This window comes from Stegostoma tigrinum, chromosome 41, assembly GCF_030684315.1.
Source record: "Stegostoma tigrinum isolate sSteTig4 chromosome 41, sSteTig4.hap1, whole genome shotgun sequence".
Classification (NCBI taxonomy): Eukaryota; Metazoa; Chordata; class Chondrichthyes; order Orectolobiformes; family Stegostomatidae; genus Stegostoma; species Stegostoma tigrinum.
The window spans coordinates 16,921,756-16,942,896 of NC_081394.1; the positions used below are offsets into that span (position 1 = coordinate 16,921,756).

The following is a 21,141-nucleotide window of genomic DNA, read 5'->3' on the forward strand; positions in this document are numbered from 1 at the left end:
CGCCAACCTGTGAAACTAATCTGGAGCCCATTTAACCTACACTATTCCATTATCATCCATACGTTTATCCAATGAACATTTAAATGCCCTTAAAATTGGTTAATCGACTACTGTTGCAGGCAGGGCATTCCACGCCCTTACTATTCTCTGAGTAAAGAACCTACCTCTGTCCTATGTCTATCACCTCTCAATTTAAAGCCATGTCCCCTCATGCTAGCCATCACTATCTGAGGAAGAAGGCTCTCACTGTCGACCCTATCTAATCCTCTGATCATCTTGTATGTCTCTATTAAGTCACCTCTTAACCTTCTCAAGCCTCAAGTCCCTCAGTCTTTCCTCATAAGACCTTCCCTCTACACCAGGCAACATCCGGTAAATCTCCTCTGCACCCTTTCCAATGCTTCCACATCCTTCCTATAATGCAGTGACCAGACCTGTACGCAATATTCCAAGTGCGGCCGCACCAGAGATTTGTACAGCTGCAACATGACCTCATGGCTCTGATACTCAATCCCTCTCCCAATAAAACCTAACATACGCCTTCTTAACAACCCTATCAACCTGGGTGGCAATTTTCATGGATCTATGCACGTGTGCAATGAAATCTCTCTGCTCATCCGTACTACCAAGAATCTTACCATTAGTCCAGTACTCTGTATTCCTGTTACTCCTTCCAAAGTGAATCACCTCACACATTTCCGCATTAAACTCCATTTGCCACCTCTCAGCCCAGCTCTGCAACTTATCTATGTCCCTCTGTAACCTGCAAGATCCTTCCACACTATCCGCAACTCCACTGACTTGAGTGTCATCCGCAAATTTACTAACCTATCCTTCTACACCCTCATCCAGGTCATTTATAAAAATGGCAAACAGCAGTGGCCCCAAAACACATCCTTGCGGTACACCACTGGTAACTGAACTCCAGGATGAACATTTCCCATCAACCACCACCCTCTGTCTTCTTACAGCTAGCCAATTTCTGATCCAAACCGCTAAACCATCCTCAATCCCATGCCTCGGTATTTTCTGAAATAGCCTACTGCAGGGAACCTTATCAAACGTTTTACTGAAATCCATACAAATCACATCCACCGCTTTACCCTCATCCACCTGTTTGGTCACCTTCTCAAAGAACTCAATAAGGTTTGTGAGGCATGACCTACCCTTCATAAATCCGTGTTGGCTATCCTTAATCAAATTATTCCTTTCTAGATGATTAAAAATCCTATTTCTTGTAATTCTTTCCAACACTTTACCCACAACTGAAGTAAAGCTCACTGTTCTATAATTACCAGGGTTGTTTCTACTCCCCTTCTTGAGCAAAAGGGGCAACATTTGCTATCTTCCTGTCTTCTGGCACCATTCCTGTAGACAACGACGACATAAAGATCAAAGCCAAAGGCTCTGCAATCTCCTCCCTAGCTTCCCAGAGAATCCTAGGTTAAATCCCATCCAGCCCAGGGGACTTATCTATTTTCACACTTTCCAGAATTGCTAACACCGCCTCCTTATGAACTTCAATCCCATCTAGTCTAATAGCCTGTATCTCAGTATTCTCCTCTACAACGTTGCCTTTTTCATGTGTGAATGCTGGCAAAAAATATTCATTTAGTGCCTCTCCTATCTCTTTGTGCTCCAAGCACAACTTCCCACTACTGTCCTTGACTGTCCCTGATCTTACTCTAGTCATTCTTTTCTTCCTGACATACCTATCGAAAGCCTTAGGGTTTTCCTTGATCCTACATGCCAAAGACTTCTCAGGTCCCCTCCTGGTTCTTCTTAGCTCTCTCTTTAAGTCCTTCCTGGCTAACTTGTAACTCTCAAGGTCCCTAACTGAGCCTTCATGCCTCATCTTTACATAAGCCTCCTTCTTCCTCTTGACAAGAGATTCAACTTCTTTAGTAAACCACGGTTCCCTCGTTCGACCACTTCCTCCCTGCCTGACAGGTACATACTTATCAAGAACATGCAGTAGCTGTTCCTTGGACAAGCTCCACATTTCATTTGTGCCCAGCCCCTGCAGTTTCCTTCTCCATCCTGTGTATCCTAAATCTTGCCTAAATGCCTCATAATTGCCTTTCCCCAGCTATAACACTTGCCCTGCGGTATACACCTATCCCTTTCCGTCGCTGAAGTAAACATAACCGAATTGTGGTCACTATCACCTGCAACAAAATTTTAGAAATGTTCAAGGAAATAAAACTGTATTAATGTTTCATGTAGGTGGGTGTCAATGCTTCTTTGGATTGCATCTTCACAGTACGCAATAAGCAGAACTATGTTTGGAAATGTCTTTATGAAAAAAAGGTGAGGACACCCTTTCAACATTCCACATGTGTCATATCTGACAGAGGGGATGCCTCACTGGAGGCAAAATCTCCACATTTGTGGAAAACCCACCGAAACATCAGCTTTCCTGCTGCTCTGATGCCGCTTGGCCTGCTGTGTTTGCCCAACTCTACACCTTGTTATCCACGATAAGTGATAGCCTGGTTACCATTGTCTCTTGACCTCAGCTGAGAGAGAGAAAAAAAGGGATTAAAATGCACCAGCATAAGCTCCAAGCTTGGAGCAGGGTTTATTGCTAAGACGTAAAGCGGTTTGCTGTGTCTGAAAGTGAGAATCAGCACACAGACACAGACAGAGGCAAGGGCTACTTTCAAAGCTCCTACAGTTCGCAGAGATGATGGGAACTGCAGATGCTGGAGAATCCAAGATAACAAAGTGTGGAGCTGGATGAACGCAGCAGGCCAAGCAGCAACTTAGGAGCACAAAAGCTGACATTTCGGGTCTAGACCTTTCATCAGAGCAGAATTACAGATTGTAACACTACTATTGTATCATGGAGCACAGAAAGAATCTTTGGGGCCCAAGGCAGTTTTGTGAAGACTAATACAGTCAAAGTGGAAATGATTCCCTCAATCCGACACCTTGGATCATCTCTTTTTACCCTCTCGAATTTATTCACATCCAGTTGCCCATTCACTAAATAATCTGTGTCAGGTATGTGCTAGCAGATGATATTTAAATTTTGGGTAGCACTGCAAAAACAAAAAGGCAGTTTGACAACAAGAATAGGAAGCAGCTTATTATCTGAATGGCTGTGAATTGAGAGAGGGGAATATTAAACCAGACTTGGGTGTCCTTTTATACCAGGCACTGAAAGTAAGTGCGCAAATTGAGTCATAGAGTTATCTAGTACAGCCACAGACCCTTCAGTTCAAACTCCTCCGCGCCAACCAGATATCCTAAACTAAATATCCCATTTGCAAGCATTAGGCCCATATCCCTCGAAACCCTTCCTGTTCATGTACCCAGATGGCCTTGAATTGATGTAATTGTACTAGCATCCACCTTTTCCTCTGGCACCTTGTTCCATACAGGCACCACCCTCTGTATGAAAACATTGCCTCTCAAGTCATTTTAAACCTTTGCCCTCTCACCTTAAACCAACACCCTCTAGTTTTGGATTTGCCTAGCCTACAAAAAAAGACCTTGGCTATTCACTCTATCCATGCCCCTCACGATTTTATAAACCTCTATAAGGTCACCTCTCAGCCTCCGAAGTTTCATGGAATAAAGTTCTGGTCTATTCAACCTTTCTCTATAACTCAAACCTTCAAAAGCCTGCTTGTAAATCTTTTCTGAATCCTTTCAAGTTTAACAACATTTTTCCTGCAGCAGGGAGACTGGAACTGAACACAGTATTCTAAAAACAGCCTTAACAATATCTTGTACAGTTGCCACATGGCATTTCAACTTCTATACCCAATGGCCTGAACAACGAAGACAAGTCTGCCAAACGCCTTCTTCACAACCCTGTCTACCTGTGACTCTACTTTCAAGGAACTATATACCTGTTTCTTTCTTTAGTGACACTCCCCAGGGTTCTACTGTTAATTGTATAAGCCCTGCTCTGGTCCAGAAGCAACAGACAGTAAAGAAACCAAACTGTATATTGGCCTTCAAAGCAAGAAGATTAGAGTACAGGAGTAGACATGTCTTGCCACAATTGGCCAGCGCATTGGTGAGGTCACAGCTGGAAGAAGGAGTACAGCCTTGGTCTCCTTATCTGAGGAATGACATTCTTGCTCTCGAGGGAGAGTATCAAACGTTTCTCAGACTGATTCCTGAATTGGCAGGACTGACGGATGAGGAGAAATCGAGTCAGTTTGAATTATGTTCACTGGAGTTTAGACAAATGAGAGGTTAGCGGGGGTATATCATTCTAACAGGACGAGACAGGTTAGATGCAGGAACGATGTTCCCAATGGCCAGGGAGTCCAGAAACAGGAGTCGTAGTTTAAGGATACGAGGGATAACCTTTCAGAACTGAGAGGATGGATGTCTTTATCCAGAGAGTGGTGAGCCTATGGGATTCACAAGCTCAGAAAGTAGCTGAGGCCAAAACATTGTGTGTTTTCAAGAATGAGGTAGACCGCGCTCTTGTAGCTGAAGAGACCAAAGGATATGAGGGGAGGAGAGTATTGAGCCGGATGATCAGCCACAATCCTTTTGAATTGCAGAGCAGGCTTGAGGGGGTGAATGGCCTACTCCTGCTCCGATCTTCTTTGTTTTGCAAAATTAATCCAGGTGTTCACACCTTCTGATTTCCTTGCGCAAAAATGTCTCATAGTGTTTCAGAATAACTTTTGCACATCCTCAAAGATATCCCTCATGCACGTCTGAGGGAAATTCCACCGAAGAATAATGTTTATTCCACAGAAGAGTGTTGATGCTTAGCAAGTGGATTACGGTTTGCAGAGGTATTGTAATTGAGAATGCAGTCACTAATGCTGATTGGCTTCAAATGGCAAATATTGCTTCAGTTTTACACACCACTAATTGGTCAGTGTACTGCTTTGGTATGCTCAGAGGGCACAGTCTCAGGATAAAGGGGCACCAATTGAAGACTGAAATGAGGAGGAATTTCTTCTCTCAGAGAGTTGTGAGTTTTTGGAACTCCTTGCCAGAGAGCTGTGGGAACAGTGTCCATGTGTACATTTAGAGCTGAGATAAATTGATTCTTGATCACTCAGGAATCAAGGGAAAGGGCAGGAAAGTGGAAGTGAGGAATGTCAGATCAGCTATAATCCTTTTGGAGAGTGCAGCAGGCTTGAGAGGCCTACTCCTGTTCCCATTTCTTATGGAAATACCAATTGGTACTATCCACATTGTTCAGTTGTGAAAGACACATTGTGTGACAAAACTTTCTGTTTGTCTCCAGGGGACCAGGGCCTGTGGAGTGATAGATTTTTGATTATTATGCACACACGAATGGCACGCTGTGGCCCACTGCGTCTGAAGTTCTGAATTAGCAATGGACTAATTTTATTCACGCACTTGCTAGTGTTTGCAGATGTTGGAAGCTAATTTGAAGCTACTCTCCAGCGGCTATTTTAAAATAGTTCATGCACCGCCTATGCATCCTACAATGCAATTTTTAAAAATTACTCGTGGGTTGTGGGTGTCACTGGCTAGGTCAGAATTTCTTACCCATCCCTAATTGGGCTATTTAGAGTAAAATGTAAAGGGGGTCCTTGTGGTACAGTATAGCATCCCTACCTCTGAGCCAGGAGGCCTGGGCTCAAGCCCTATCTACTCCAAAGGTATGTAATCGCTGAACAGGTTGGTAGAAAATCCATTATTATTGCATGTCCTGAGACTTGCTTAGAGTAGTGGCTAGCCCATGTATATCATCAATTGTGAGCTCATGGAATAGTTTACCAGTGGTAGTTGTGGAAGCGGAGTCATTAGTGACATTTAAGCGACTGCTGGACATGCACATGGACAGTAGGGTGAATTGAGGGGAATGTAGGTTAGGTTATTTTATTTTATTTTTGGATTAGGATTATTCCACTGCACAACAAGGTAAAGCAGTTTATTTTTAAAATTACTTACTGGTAGCGGGCAGCGGTGTTTTCCTCTTTCACAGAAGGAGCGGGAGCAGCTGAGGAAGTGACGAGGACCAGAGGGGCAGCCGGGAAGGAAAGCAGTGACCATATATATCAGCAAGGCGGCTAAACCTGAGACTCTACAACTGTAGTGTCTCCCACCTGCCCTCCTCCTCTAACCTAGTTAATAAGGTAAGGTTCATTCTAAGCTTTCTCTATTGAATATAAGTTTGTTATTAATTTTATAGCAACTTGAAGTAAGCTTTCTACTTTAGTACTGAGTGGGTGTTGAGATAAGTGGGGTATGGATGCTAGGACAGTTGCTTGCTCCTCCTGCAGAATGTGGCAGTTGGGAGACATGGCACACGTCTCCGCTGGCTACATCTGCGGGAAGTCCACCCAACTACAGCTCCTTGAAAACCGTGTTAGGGAAATGGAGCTGGAGCTGGATGAACTACGGATCATTCGGGAGGCAGAGGGGGTAATTGAGAGGAGTTACCGGGAGTTGGTCACTCCTAAGGCTCAGGACAAGGATAGATGGGTTACAATGAGGGGGAGGAAAGGGGACAGACAGACAGTGCAGAGATCCCCTGTGGGCATTCCCCTCAGCAATAAGTATACCGTTTTGGATACTGCTGGGGGGGATGACCTACCAGAGGAAAGCCATAGTAGTCAGTTCTCTGGCACTGAGCCTGACACTGTGGCAAAGAAGGGAAGGGGGCAGAATAGAAAAGTACTCGTGGTAGGAGACTCGATAGTTAGGGGAATCGACAGGAGATTTTGTGGTCAGGATTGGGATTCCCGGAAGGTATGTTGCCTCCCTGGTGCCAGGGTCCGGGATGTCTCCGATCGGGTATATAAGGTTCTATAAGGGGAGGGCGAACAGCCAGAAATCGTGTTACATATTGGCACTAATGATATAGCCAGAAATAGGATTGAGGATATAAAAAGTGATTTCAGGGAGTTAGGATGGAAGCTGCAAAGCAGGATGAACAGAGTAGTGTTCCCTAGTTTACTACCAGTGCCACGAGATAGCGAGGCGAGGAACAGGGAGCGGGCGCAGCTTAACACGTGGCTACGCAGCTGGCGTAGGAGGGAGGGCTTCAGATATGTAGATAATTGGGATGCCTTCTGGGGAAGATGGGACGTGTACAAGACGGACGGGTTGCATCTGAACTGGAAGGGGACCCATGTCCTGGGTGGAAGGTTTGCTCGTGTAGTTTGAGAGGGTTTAATCTAGTATGGCAGGGGGGTGGGAACCTGAGCTGTATACCGGAGGTGAGCGTTGATGCAGGTGAGGCAGTAGCAAGAGGTAGACCAGCTAGTGGGAAGGATTTTCCTGGGAAGGAACCAAGGGATCAGTTAAAGTGTGTTTGCTTTAACGCAAGGAGTATCAGGAATAAAGCTGATGAACTTAGAGCATGGATCAGTACCTGGTGCTATGATGTTGTGGCCTTCTCCATAGCTATGTAGAATGTGAGGCAGTTATGGTCACTAGCACCAAAATGCTCTCCCACCACAAGATCTGATACCTGCCCCGGCTCGTTTCCGAGCACCAAGTCTAGAATGGCCTCTTCCCTCGTCGGCCTGTCAACGTACTGAGTTAGGAAACCCTCCTGAGGGTTTCTCAGGGGCAGGAATGGTTGCTGGATGTTCCAGGGTTTAGAACATTTAAAAAGAATAGGGAGGGGGGAGAAAGAGGAGGGGGTGTAGCACTACTAGTCAGAGAGGGTATCACAGCTACAGAAGCTTCCATTGTCGAGGAAGATCTGCCTACCGAGTCAGTATGGGTGGAAATTAGGAACAGCAAGGGAGTAGTCACCTTGTTAGGGGTTTACTATAGGCCCCCCAATAGCAGCAGGGAGATTGAAGAAAGCATAGGTCGGCAGATTTTGGAAAAGTGTGGACGTAGTAGCGTTGTTGTAATGGGTGACTTTAACTTTCCCAATATTGATTAGAACCTCCTTCGAGCAGAAGATTTGAATGAGGCTGTTTTTGTAAGGTGTGTTCAGGAGGGTTTCCTAACTCAGTACGTTGACAGGCCGACGAGGGAAGAGGCCATTCTAGACTTGGTGCTCGGAAACGAGCCGGGGCAGGTATCAGATCTTGTGGTGGGAGAGCATTTTGGTGCTAGTGACCATAACTGCCTCACATTCTACATAGCTATGGAGAAGGAGAGGATTAGGCAAAATGGGAGGATATTTAATTGGGGAAGAGGAAACTATGACGCGATTAGACATGAGTTAGGAAGCATGGACTGGGAGCAATTGTTCCTTGGTAAGGGCACTATAGACATGTGGAGACTGTTTAAGGAACAGTTGTTGCGAGTGATGAGTAAATATGTCCCTCTGAGACAGGAAAGAAAGGGTAAGATAAAAGAACCTTGGATGACGAGACCGGTGGAGCTTCTTGTGAAAAGGAAGAAGGTAGCTTACATAAGGTGGAGGAAGCTAGGGTCAAGTTCAGCTAGAAAGGATTACACGCAGGCAAGGAAGGAGCTCAAAAATGGTCTGAGGAGAGCCAGGAGGGGACACGAGAAGGGCTTGGCAGAACGAATTAGGGAAAACACAAAGGCATTTTACACTTATGTGAGGAATAAGAGAATGGTCAAAGAAAGAGTAGGGCCGATCAGGGATAGCATAGCGAACTTGTGCGTGGAGTCTGAGGAGGTAGGGGAAGCCCTAAATGAGTTTTTTGCTTCTGTCTTTACGAAAGAAACGAACTTTGTAGTGAATGAAACCTTTGAAGAGCAGGTGTGCATGCTGGAATGGATAGAGATAGAGAAAGCTGATGTGCTGAAAATTTTGTCAAACATTAAGATTGACAAGTCACCAGGCCCAGACCAGATATGTCCTCGGCTGCTTTGGGAAGCGAGAAATGCAATTGCTTCGCCACTTGCGAGGATCTTTGCATCCTCGCTCTCCACTGGAGTCGTACCTGTGGACTGGAGAGAGGCAAATGTAATTCCTCTCTTCAAGAAAGGAAATAGGGAAATCCCCGGCAATTACAGACCAGTAAGTCTCACGTCTGTCGTCTGCAAGGTGTTAGAAAGGATTCTGAGGGATAGGATTTATGACCATCTGGAAGAGCATGGCTTGATCAAATGCAGTCAACATGGCTTTGTGAGGGGCAGGTCATGCCTCACAAACCTTATCGAGTTCTTTGAGGATGTGACTAGAAAAGTTGATGAGGGTCGAGCTGTGGATGTGGTGTATATGGACTTCAGTAAGGCATTTGATAAGGTTCCCCATGGTAGGCTCATTCAGAAGGTCAGGAGGAATGGGATACAGGGGAACTTAGCTGTCTGGATACAGAATTGGCTGGCCAACAGAAGGCAGCGAGTGGTAGTAGAAGGAAAATATTCTGCCTGGAAGTCAGTGGTGAGTGGTGTTCCACAGGGCTCTGTCCTTGGGCCTACTGTTTGTAATTTTTATTAATGACTTGGATGAGGGGATTGAAGGATGGGTCAGCAAGTTTGCAGACGACACAAAGGTTGCAGGTGTCGTTGACAGTATAGAGGGCTGTTGTAGGCTGCAGCGGGACATTGACAGGATACAGAGATGGGCTGAGAGGTGGCAGATGGAGTTCAACCTGGATAAATGCGAGGTGATGCATTTTGGAAGGTCGAATTTGAAAGCTGAGTACAGGATTAAGGATAGGATTCTTGGCAGTGTGGAGGAACAGAGGGATCTTGGTGTGCAGATACATAGATCCCTTAAAATGGCCACCCAAGTGGACAGGGTTGTTAAGAAAGCATATGGTGTTTTGGCTTTCATTAACAGGGGGATTGAGTTTAAGAGTCGTGAGATCTTGTTGCAGCTCTATAAAACTTTGGTTAGACCGCACTTAGAATACTGCATCCAGTTCTGATCACCCTGTTATAGGAAAGATGTGGATGCTTTGGAGAGGGTTCAGAGGAGGTTTACCAGGATGCTGCCTGGACTGGAGGGCTTATCTTATGAAGAGAGGTTGACTGAGCTTGGACTTTTTTCATTGGAGAAAAGGAGGAGGAGAGGGGACCTAATTGAGGTATACAAGATAATGAGAGGCATAGATAGAGTTGATAGCCAGAGACTATTTCCCAGGGCAGAAATGGCTAACACGAGGGGTCATAGTTTTAAGCTGGTTGGAGGAAAGTATAGAGGGGATGTCAGAGGCGGGTTCTTTACACAGAGAGTTGTGAGAGCATGGATTGCGTTGCCAGCAGCAGTTGTGGAAGCAAGGTCATTGGGGTCATTGAAGAGACTGCTGGACATGCATATGGTCACAGAAATTTGAGGGTGCATACATGAGGATCAATGGTCGGCACAACATCGTGGGCTGAAGGGCCTGTTCTGTGCTGTACTGTTCTATGTTCTATGTTCTATGTGGGCCGAAGGGCCTGTACAGTGCTGTACTTTTCTATGTTCTATGTTCTATCACAAATAGTTTGGTTTTCGATAGCATGAGTTATTACAGCCATCAGTGCCGCTATTGTTCACACACCTAAGGAAAATTGATTATTCTTGAAATTTGTTCCTTCATTTTGAATTCTATCCCTCTTTGGTTTATTGTATCTCAACTTTCCCCTCCAGGAATAGACAATTTGATACAAAATCGGGAAGTGCTGGAGAAACTCAGTGGTCTGGCAACATCTGTGGAGAGAAAGAAAGAGACAGAGAGTTAAGGTTTTAGGTTATAAATACAGAAAGTACTTGCAGAAACTCAGCAGTTCCAGTAGCATCTTTGGAGAGAGAAAAAGAGAGAAACACAGTTAATATTTCAAGTTCAGTGACTCTTCTTCAGCACGGACAGCAGCTAGGAAAAGTGGTATATGTGTTCAAAATAGATTTTGGCAGGGGAGCGGTGGGGAAAGAATTGAGCAGTTAGTTAGTGACAAAACCCAAAGTGGCAGAACAAAAGTTCAATGGCAAAAGCCCGTTCCATGACAGGGCCTGTGCTGTGGAGCTAGGTAAAAGACATGGAAGGAGGTGCATCAGGCTCTGAAACCACTGAACTTGATATTGAGTCCTGAAGGCTGCAGCGTACCCAAGTGGGAGATGAGATGCTGTTCTTCCAGCTTGCTCTGAGCTTTGCTGAAGCACTGCAGCAAGACCTGGAGATAGAAGTGTTGGCTGGGGTGGGGGGACCATGGCGGGGCTTTGAAGAGGCAGGTGACTGGAAGCTCAGTGTCATTTGTACGGACAGGATAAAGGTGTTCCACAAAATGATCACCAAGTCTGCGTTTCACGTCTCCATGTGGAAGCGAAAACAGTGAAGTGTAGGTAAATCGTTACTTCATCTGGAAGGTGTATCTAGAGACTTGGATTGTTAGGATGGAGGAGGTAAGTGTGCAAGTGTTTCACCTTCTGCAATTGCTCAATCTGACAGGAGTTTAGTTTAACTTTCTGCCTGTGGTTAAGGTCAAATGGAGGAATTCTACTCAATCATTGGACAGGGTGCAGTTTGTGGTGTGGCCAGTCAGCAGGTTTCTTATTGTAATAAAAAAATGTGCTGTATCTGCTACTTTTGAATTACAAACAGATTTTTTTCTTTCTTCTTTCTCTCTTTCTTTCTGTCTGTCCATCCGTCTATCATATATCTATCTGTCTAGGCACCTAACCATCTGTCTATCTATTTTCACATGCGTCATTTCCTCAGTGAGATTTCAATTTATTTGGAGTTTACAAGAACTAAAACAATTGCTAATGCTGCTTTTCCAAGCCAGTCATTCAATAAAAATGTATTGAAGCTGATATTTATAGAAACACAATGTGTCGCATATCTTTACTGGACATACTTACTTTGATGAGGCTTGACTCATTCATTGCTAATCTTCAGTCCCTCCTTGACACAAAGTACAGCTGGGGCCTAATCTTACTCAATGAGTTTTCATTGCCACTGCATTAATTCGGAGAACAAGTCTTTAAGTTAACATGTCTGTGAAGTTGCATTATTCTGATCGTACGACATTACCACAAATATGTTCCCAATATATAGATTGAATGTGAATCCATCCTTCTTTGAGGTAACAACAGTGAGCAGCTTGTCAAAACGTGTCCAAGTGGATTCACAAAGCTTTGTCTTTAAAGGTATTAGAGTCTGGTTAATATTCAATCTGCAGAAATCTTGGGCATGGCTAATTTATTGGTTATTTTCATGGTACAATACTGATTTAAAAAAAACACTTTGTGATTAAACACTCCTTTATCCCCATGTAGCCAAAATCCAAGAGCAAAATGTTTGTTTACTACCAAATTGTAATTAACCATCAGAAATTGGAAAATTGCTCCTATGATTGTATTGCCCCCCGAGCCAAACTGACACTCTTTTTGAACATATTACACTCCAGCACAGGAACAGGCCCTTTGGGTCACCATGTCTGTGCACAAATATGATGCCATTCTACACGAATCCTACATGTCTGCACACGGTCCATATCCCTCTGTTCCCTCCTTGTTCATGTCTCTGTCTAAATGTGTCATAAACATTGCTACTGTATATACTTCAACCACCTTCACTGGCAGCATGTTCCAGGAATCTACTGCCCTCTATACAGAAAAACTTGCCTCACACATATCCTTAAAATCTTTTCCCTCATTTTAAACCTATGCTTCCCTGATGTTTGACATTACAACTCTAGAAAAAAGACTCTGATTATCCATCCTGCCCATGCCTCTCATAATTTTATATTCCTCTACCGGGTCAGCCTCAGCCTCCTCACTCTCATGAAAACAACCGAAGTTTGTCCAACCTCTCTTCATGGTTTATACACTCCAATCCAGGCCACATCCTCTTTTGTACCTTCTCCAAAACACCTATATCTTTTGTATGATGTGATGACCAGAACTGCACACAACACACCAAATGTGGCTGAACTAAAGTCTGACAAAATTTTATATTTTCGTATCCGAAAGATCTATCTCCGAACTGGGAATGCATCCAAATGAAAAAGAAGCTTGCAAACAATGAACATTTTCAAGAAAAGATTAAACTGGTGCGATTTGGGCACATATTAGTGTTTTTTTAAAACTCTCCACCATTTGTGAACAGATCAGTTTCGGTTATCTTTGAGTCAGTTTGTCCTCTTGTGGAAAAACAAGAACAGTCAGGAAATGATGAAGGTAAAACACGTCATAGTGTTACTAGATCATTCGGGCTGCTCTCTCATTAGAGAGAGACGACTGGTGATGGTTTAACTTGAGCGTCTCCATGCCTCAGGTGAGGGGAGAAGTTGAGAATGAGTATCCTCACTGGTCATTGAGACATGAAATTGTACAGCTGAGAAATAGGCCCTTCAGCACAATTTGTCCATGCTGACAAGGTTTTCTAAACCAAATTAGTCCCACTTGCCTGCGTTTGGCAAATGCTCGTCTAAATGCTTCTGTCCGTTTATCTGTCCAAATGCCTTGTAAACATTGTAATTGTACCTGTAATGATGTGATGAGGTCAGCCAGGTGGACCTCATAGAGTATGAGTTCCCTTATTGGGGCTGTTGACCTGATCCAATCAGGGAACCTTGGCTGACATATATAACCAGGAGTGTCAGAGGTTCTAGTCACTCTGAGAAAGCCTGACTAATGTCAAGTACTTTGCAATTGTAAATAAATGGTGACTTGGTGACAAGATACCAGCCTCTGTGGAGTTATTTCAATGTGGAAAACAGGCTATAGTGTAAAAGCAGAGATAATGGGGACTGCAGTTGCTGGAGAATCCAAGATAACAAAGTATGAAGCTGGATGAACACAGCAGGCCAAGCAGCATCTCAGGAGCACAAAAGCTGATGTTTCGGGCCTAGACCCTTCATCAGAAGCTCTGATGAAGGGTCTAGGCCCGAAACGTCGGCTTTTGTGCTCCTGAGATGCTGCTTGGCCTGCTGTGTTCATTCAGCTTCACACTTTGTTATAGTGTAAAAGCTGCCTGTTTTGACTAGTAAGGACCTTGCTCTGTTTGAGAATGGGCTATTTTGCAGCAACATCTGGGCTTTTTTGTAATTGCCAAGCCCTGAAGAAGGCTTAGGAAAGTGTTCAGAATTGCAAAGCAGCACGGAATGCCGGGTTCAGGATAGTATAGATCAGGACAGATTTCAAATTTTAATTCCCATTTAGCACCTGTGCCAGCCAATAAATTGACAGTGCGATTACTCTTTGTGAGAACATAAAGACAGCAAGCCAAGCTCATTATCACTGGATTCACAACATACTGACATTACAATGATCAATGGAGCTCAAAATTGCCCTACTGTTCCTAACCAAACTCTAAAATAACAGATATCCGACACCACGTTGAGATTGTACAGGACATTGTTGAGACCTCTTCGGAAATCCTGTGTCCAATTCTCATTTCCCAGTCATAGGAAGGATATTATCAAGCTGGAGATGGCTCAGAAGAGATTTACCATGATGTTATCAGCTATGGAAGGTTTGACGTATAAAGAAAGACTGGAGAGGCTGGGGAATTTTTCATTGCAGCATAGAAAGTTGAGAGATGACCTGATAAAAATTCATAAAATAATGAGATGTATAGATACAGTTAATGGTTCCTAGAATGGGGGATTTCAGGACCAAAAGGCATATTTTTAAGGTGAGAGGACAGAGAAATAAAATAGACATGAGATACAAATTTTTCACTCACAGGGTAGATGGGTAGGTCCCATGTGGAATTAACTTTCTGAGGTAGTGGTTGATGCGGGTACAATTATAGTGTTTAAAAGACAATTAGATAAATACATGAATAGGAAAAGTTTGGAGGGACCTGGGCCAGGAGAGGGCGGTAGGAATGGTGTAGTTTGGAATTATGTTTGGCATGGACTTGTTGGACCGAAAGGCCTGTTTCCATGCTGTATGACTCTATGGCCAAGCTTATAACTTGAACTGAAATGAACAATTTATTATTAATGTTGTTCCTTTAGCAGAATTAAGCTAAACAATAAGATAATTTAATTAATGCCAATGATTGAAGTTCAATCTTCTTTATGATTATATCTACCACCCACACGCAAAGGCAGACACACACAATTAAAGGGATAAATTAAAAGGAAAGAAATTTGCCAGTTTGACAACTATTATAACAATTATTACAAGTTTTTATGGAATCCTTAAACAAAGTGTTATATCACAGGCACATGGGATTGTATTTCGTTGAATTTTGAGGTCACCAGCCAATTCACACATCTTCCAGCAGGCTTGGAGGAAAATTCACTTTTTTTAGAAACTGGGAATCTTTCTATCAGAACATTCAACAATTTATTAACTTAATATAAAGCTATATAAAGATAGTATAACACACACACAGAGCTTTGCCCAGCAGCTTCCAAGCTTCAGCCTTCTTCTGTAACGGAAACCTGAACAATAACAGTTTAGTTGATGATATCTCTTTTCCAAAGTTTTCTGTAATTGACTGGCCAGCAATGAATTCCCCTTGATTGGCCAATACCAGCTGCCAGCCCTTCTGCTTAGCACATCCTTGCACTGAAATGCATACAATGTTCTTCAAACAACAATTAACCTGCAGTTATCTTTTCAGGCCATCTCCCAAATGCAAGCATTAGTCTTTTTTTCCCTTAAAAATGAAACAGAAGCAAGCTGCTGATCCAAGTTCCAAATTCAATGTTCAACTTCAGTTCACTGCTCCAAAAATGAAGAAAAACAATGATGGTTCCAACACAGCATATGTCCAGTACATTGCATCAGTGATAATGGGAACTGCTGATGCAAGAGAATCCAAGGTAACAAAGTGTGGAGCTGGATGAACACAGCAGGCCAAGTAGCATCTCAGGAGCACAAAAGCTGACGTTTTGGGCCTAGGCCCTTCATCAGAGAGGGGGATGGGGTGAGGTAACTGGAATAAATAGGGAGAGAGGGGGAGGTGGACCGAAGGTGGAGAGAAAAGAAGATAGGTAGAGAGGAGAGTATAGGTGAGGAGTTGGGAGGGGATAGGTCAGTCTAGGGAAGACGGACAGGTCAAGGAGGTGGGATGAGGTGGTGGGTAGGAAATGGATGTGCGACTTGAGGTGGGAGGAAGGGACAGGTGAGAGGAAGAACAGGTTAGGGAAGCGGAGGCAGGCTGGGCTGGTTTTGGGATGCAGTGGGGGGAGGGGTCGAGCTGGGCTGGTTTTGGGATGCAGTGGGGTAAGGGGAGATTTTGAAGCTTGTGAAGTACACATTGATACCATTGGGCTGCAGGGTTCCCAAGCGGAATATGAGTTGCTGTTCCTGCAGCCTTCGGGTGGCATCATTGTGGCACTGCAGGAGACCCATGATGGACATGTCGTCTGAGGACTGGGAGGGGGAGTTAAAATGGTTCGCAACTGGGAAGTGCAGTTGTTTGTTGCGAACCGAGCGGATGGTATTTTTGCAGGAAGATGGGTGGGTGGAGGTGTACTCTAGGTCGCTGTGGGAGTTGGTGGGCTTGAAATGGATATCGGTTTCCAGATGGTTGCCTAAGTTTTTCAAGGACCGCAGCTTCCCCCACTCAGTGGTTGAGAACGCCCTCGACCGTGTCTCCCGTATTTCCCGCAACTTATCCCTCACACTCCCTCCCGGCAAAAACAACCAAATCACATTCTATTACTTTCACAAAATTACGAAAGGTAATGAGAAAACAATCGCAATTAATGCAATCTTCACAGCTTTATTACCATCTGTATTCTTCGATTCCTAGGGTTTTCTTCTCAGTTCCAATACAAGAAAGATCGTGAGCAGAACCAAAACAACAGCCGCAAGGCAGAGACGAAATAGATATTCATTGGAATAAAGACCTGCAGTGAAAACAAAAAGGACACATCCTGGTAAATCAGGGGAATATTAACATGAAGAAAATCCATAATGTACTTCATTTTGTGATCAATCCTGTTGTTATGATAATCCACACATTCTGTAGTGGGACTTGAACTTGCAAATTCTGACCCAGGGAGTGGTGTTCTCCTAGTGCACTATAAACTGGAGCTCTTATGAGCAGCTACTGAGATCACAGGATTATTGTTGGGCCAATAATTTATGAAATTTAAAAATATCTATATATAAGTACATTTATAAAAATAAAATTTAAAAACCTAAGAATAAACACAGAAGAATAAACATGGTTCTCACATCGATTTTTAAATGACATAACTACTTGGTGGATACAGAATGAAAAAGCAGGTTAACAATCTGATAGTGAGTGTGACACTCAATATTGAGATAATAAGCATGATTGCTTGTTCTCTATTGAAGTGGCAATATTAAAATCTGCAGGAATATGTAAACACAATTAATGCTAACAGTGGTGAGGCTACATTGGGGGTACTACCTACAGTTCTAGTTACCCTGCTATAGGAATGATGTTGTTAAACTGAGAAGGGTGCAGAAAATATTTACAAGGATGTTACTGAGACTGGAGAGTTTCAGTTGTAAGAAGTACTTGAGGAGTGACTACATCCCTGTAACTCCTCTCAATAACCCCCTCTGCCTCCCGAATGATCCGAAGTTCATCTAGCTCCAGCTCCAGCTCCAGTTCCCCTCCTTGAAAACGCGTTTGGGAACTGGAGCTGGAGCTGGATGAACTTCGGATCATTCAGGAGGCAGAGGGGGTTGTTAAGAGGAGTTACAGGGAGGTAGTCACTCCTCAAGTACAGGAAAAAGGCAGATGGGTTACGGTCAGGGGACGGAAAGGGAACCGGCAGGCAGTGCAGGGATCCCCTGTGGCCATTCCCCTCAACAATAAGTATACCGTTTTGGATACTGCTGGGGGGGACGACTTACCAGGGGAAAGCAGTGGGGCACAGGTCTCTGGCACAGAGTCTGTCCCTGCTGCTCAGAAGGGAAGGGGGAAGAGGAGCAGAGCATTAGTCATTGGGGACTCCATAGTTAGGGGGACAGATAGGAGGTTCTGTGGGGATGAGAGAGACTCACAGTTGGTGTGTTGCCTCCCAGGTGCCAGGGTGCATGATGTCTCTGATCGTGTTTTTGGGATCCTGAAGGGGGAGGGGGAACAGCCCCAAGTCGTGGTCCACATTGGCACCAACGACATAGGTAGGAAGAGAGATGGGGATTTAAGGCAGAAATTCAGGGAGCTAGGATGGAAGCTGAGAGCTAGGACGAACAGAGTTGTTGTCTCTGGTTTGTTGCCCATGCCACGTGCTAGTGAGGCGAGGAATAGGGAGAGAGAGGAGTTGAACATGTGGCTACAGGGATGGTGCAGGGGGTAGGGTTTTGGATTCTTGGATAATTGGGGCTCTTTCTGGGGTAGGTGGGACCTCTACAAGCAAGATGGTCTTCACCTGAACCAGAGGGGTACCGATATCCTGGGGGGGAAATTTGCTAAGGCTATTCGGGTGGGTTTAAACTAATTCAGCAGGGGGATGGGCACCCAAATTGTAGTTCAACTATTGAAAAGGTTGAGAGTAGGGTGGTTCCAAATAAAGTTTCAGGGAAGCAAGATGGCACCGGCAAGCAAGAAGTTGGATTGAAGTGTGTCTACTTCAATGCCAGGAGTGTCCGGAATAAGGTGGGTGAACTTGCAGCATGGGTTAGTACCTGGGACTTGGATGTTGTGGCCATTTCGGAGACATAGATAGAGCAGGGACAGGAATGGTTGTTGCAGGTTCCAGGATTTAGATGTTTCGGTAAGAACAGAGAAGATGGTAAAAGGGGCGGAGGTGTGGCATTGTTGGTCAAGGACAGTATTACAGTTGCAGAAAGGATGTTTGGGGACTTGTCAACTGAGGTAGTATGGGCTGAGGTTAGAAACAGGAAAGGAGAGGTCACCCTGTTGGGAGTTTTCTATAGGCCTCCGAATAGTTCCAGAGATGTAGAGGAAAGGATAGCAAAGATGATTCTCGATAGGAGTGAGAGAGACAGGGTAGTTGTCATGGGGGACTTCAACTTTCCAAATATTGACTGGGAACACTAAAGTTCGAGTACTATAGATGGGTCAGTTTGTGTCCAGAGTGTGCAGGAGGGCTTCCTGACACAGTATGTAGATAGGCCAATTGGGGGCGAAGCCACATTAGATTTGATACTGGGTAATGAGCCCGGCCAGGTGTTAGATTTGGAAGTAGGTGAGCACTTTGGTGATAGCAATCACAATTCTGTTATGTTTACTTTAGTGATGGAAAGGGATAGGTCTATACCACTGGGCAAGAGTTATAGCTGAGGGAAAGGCAATTATGATGAGATTAGACAAGATTTAGGGAGCATAGAATGGGGTAGGAAACTGCAGGGGATGGGCACATTAGAAATGTGGAGTTTATTCAAGGAAAAGGTCCTGTGTGTCCTAGATAAATATGTACCTGTCAGGCAGGGAGGAAGCTGTAGAGTGCGGGAGCCGTGGTTTACGAAGGAGGTGGAATCTCTGGTCAAGAGGAAGAAGAAGGCTATGTTAGGATGAGATGTGAAGGCTCAGTTAGGGCACTTGAGTGCTACGAGGTAGCCAGGAAAGACCTAAAGAGAGAGCTCAGAAGAGCCAGGAGGAGACATGAGAAGTTGTTGACAGATAGGATCAGGATAAACCCTAAGGCTTTCTATAGGTATTTAAGGAATAAAAGAATGACGAAAGTAAGATTAGGCCTAATCAAGGGTAGTAGTGGCAAGTTGTGTGTGGAGTCAGAGGAGATAGGGGAAGCGCTAAATGTATATTTTTCAACAGTATTCAATCTAGAAAATGACAATGTTGTCGAGGAGAATACTGAGATACAGGCTACTAGACTAGGTGGGATTGAGGTTCACAAGGAAGCGGTATTAGAAATCCTTCAGAAGGTGAAGATAGATAAGTCCCCAGGGCCGGATGGGATTTATCCTCGGATCCTCTGGGACGCCAGGGAGGAGATTGCCGAGCCTTTGGCATTGATCTTTAACTCGTCATTGTCTACAGGAATAGTGCCAGAAGACTGGAGGATAGCAAATGTGGTTCCCCTGTTCAAGAAGGGGAGTAGAGACAACCCTGGTAATTATAGACCAGTGAGCCTTACCTCAGTTGTTGGTAAAGTGTTGGAAAAGGTTATAAGGGATAGGATTTATAATCATCTAGAAAAGAATAAATTGATTAGGGACAGTCAGCATGGTTTTGTGAAGGGAAGGTCGTGCCTCACAAACCTTATTGAGTTCTTTGAGAAGGTGACCAAACAGGTAGATGAGAGTAAACCAGTTGATGTGGTGTATATGGATTTCAGCAAGGCGTTCGATAAGGTTCCCCACAATAGGCTATTGTACAAAATGCGTAGGAATGGAATTGTGGGAAATATAGCAGTTTGGATCGGAAATTGGCTTGCTGAAAGAAGACAGAGGGTGGTAGTTGATGGGAAATGTTCACCCTGGAGACCAGTTACTAGTGGTGTACCACAAGGGTCGGTGTTGGGTCCACTGATGTTTGTCATTTTTATAAATGACTTGGATGAGGGAGTAGAAGGATGGGTTAGTAAATTTGCAGACGACACTAAGGTCGGTGGAGTTGTGGTTAGTGACGAAGGATGCTGTAGGTTGCAGAGAGACATAGATAAGCTGCAGAGCTGGACTGAGAGGTGGAAAATGCAGTTTAATGCAGACAAGTGTGAGGTGATGCACATTGGTAGGAGTAACCAGAAGGCAAAGTACAGGGCTAATGGCAAGATTCTTAGCAGTGTAGATGAGCAGAGAGATCTCAGTGCCCATGTACACAGATCCTTGAAAGTTGCCACCCAGGTTGACAGGGCTGTTGAGAAGGCATACAGTGTTTTAGCTTTTATTAATAGAGGGATCGAGTTCCGGAACCAAGAGGTTATGGTGAAGCTGTACAAAACTCTGGTGCGGCCGCACTTGGAGTATTGTGTATAGTTCTAGTCACCGCATTATAAGAAGTATGTGGAAGCTTTGGAAAGGCTGCAGAGGAGATTAACTAGGATGTTGCCTGGTATGGAGGGAAGGTCTTATGAGGAAAGTCTGAGGGATTTGAGGCTGTTTTCATTAGAGAGAAGAAGGTTGAGATGTGACTTAATTGAAACATATAATATAATCGGAGGGTTAGATAGGGTGGATAGGGAGAGCCTTTTTCCTCGGATGATGACGGCGAGCACGAGGGGACATAGCTTTAAATTGAGGGGTGAAAGATATAGGACAGATGTCAGAGGTAGTTTCTTTACTCAGAGAGTAGTAAGGGAATGGAACGCTTTGCCTGCAACGGTAGTAGATTCGCCAACTTTAGGCACATTTAAGTCGTCATTGGACAAGCATATGGAAGTACATGGAATAGTGTAGATTAGATGGGCTTGAGATCGGTATGACAGGTCGGCCAACATCGAGGGCCGAAGGGC

The 21,141-nt window shown here is 44.3% G+C and overlaps 1 protein-coding gene across 4 annotated transcripts in view; it reads right to left on the bottom strand.

Moving 5' to 3' along the window:
• The window catches only part of LOC125448399 (deleted in malignant brain tumors 1 protein-like), a 142,089-nt gene that overhangs the window by 12,890 nt on the left and 108,058 nt on the right, over positions 1-21,141 (bottom strand). For all 4 annotated transcript variants that reach the window (XM_059641423.1, XM_059641422.1, XM_048523698.2 and 1 more), the window contains one exon: positions 16,516-16,635. In XM_059641423.1, the coding sequence (XP_059497406.1) occupies positions 16,535-16,635 (101 nt within the window). In that variant the 3' untranslated portion in view covers positions 16,516-16,534. The remainder of the gene's footprint in view (positions 1-16,515; positions 16,636-21,141) is intronic.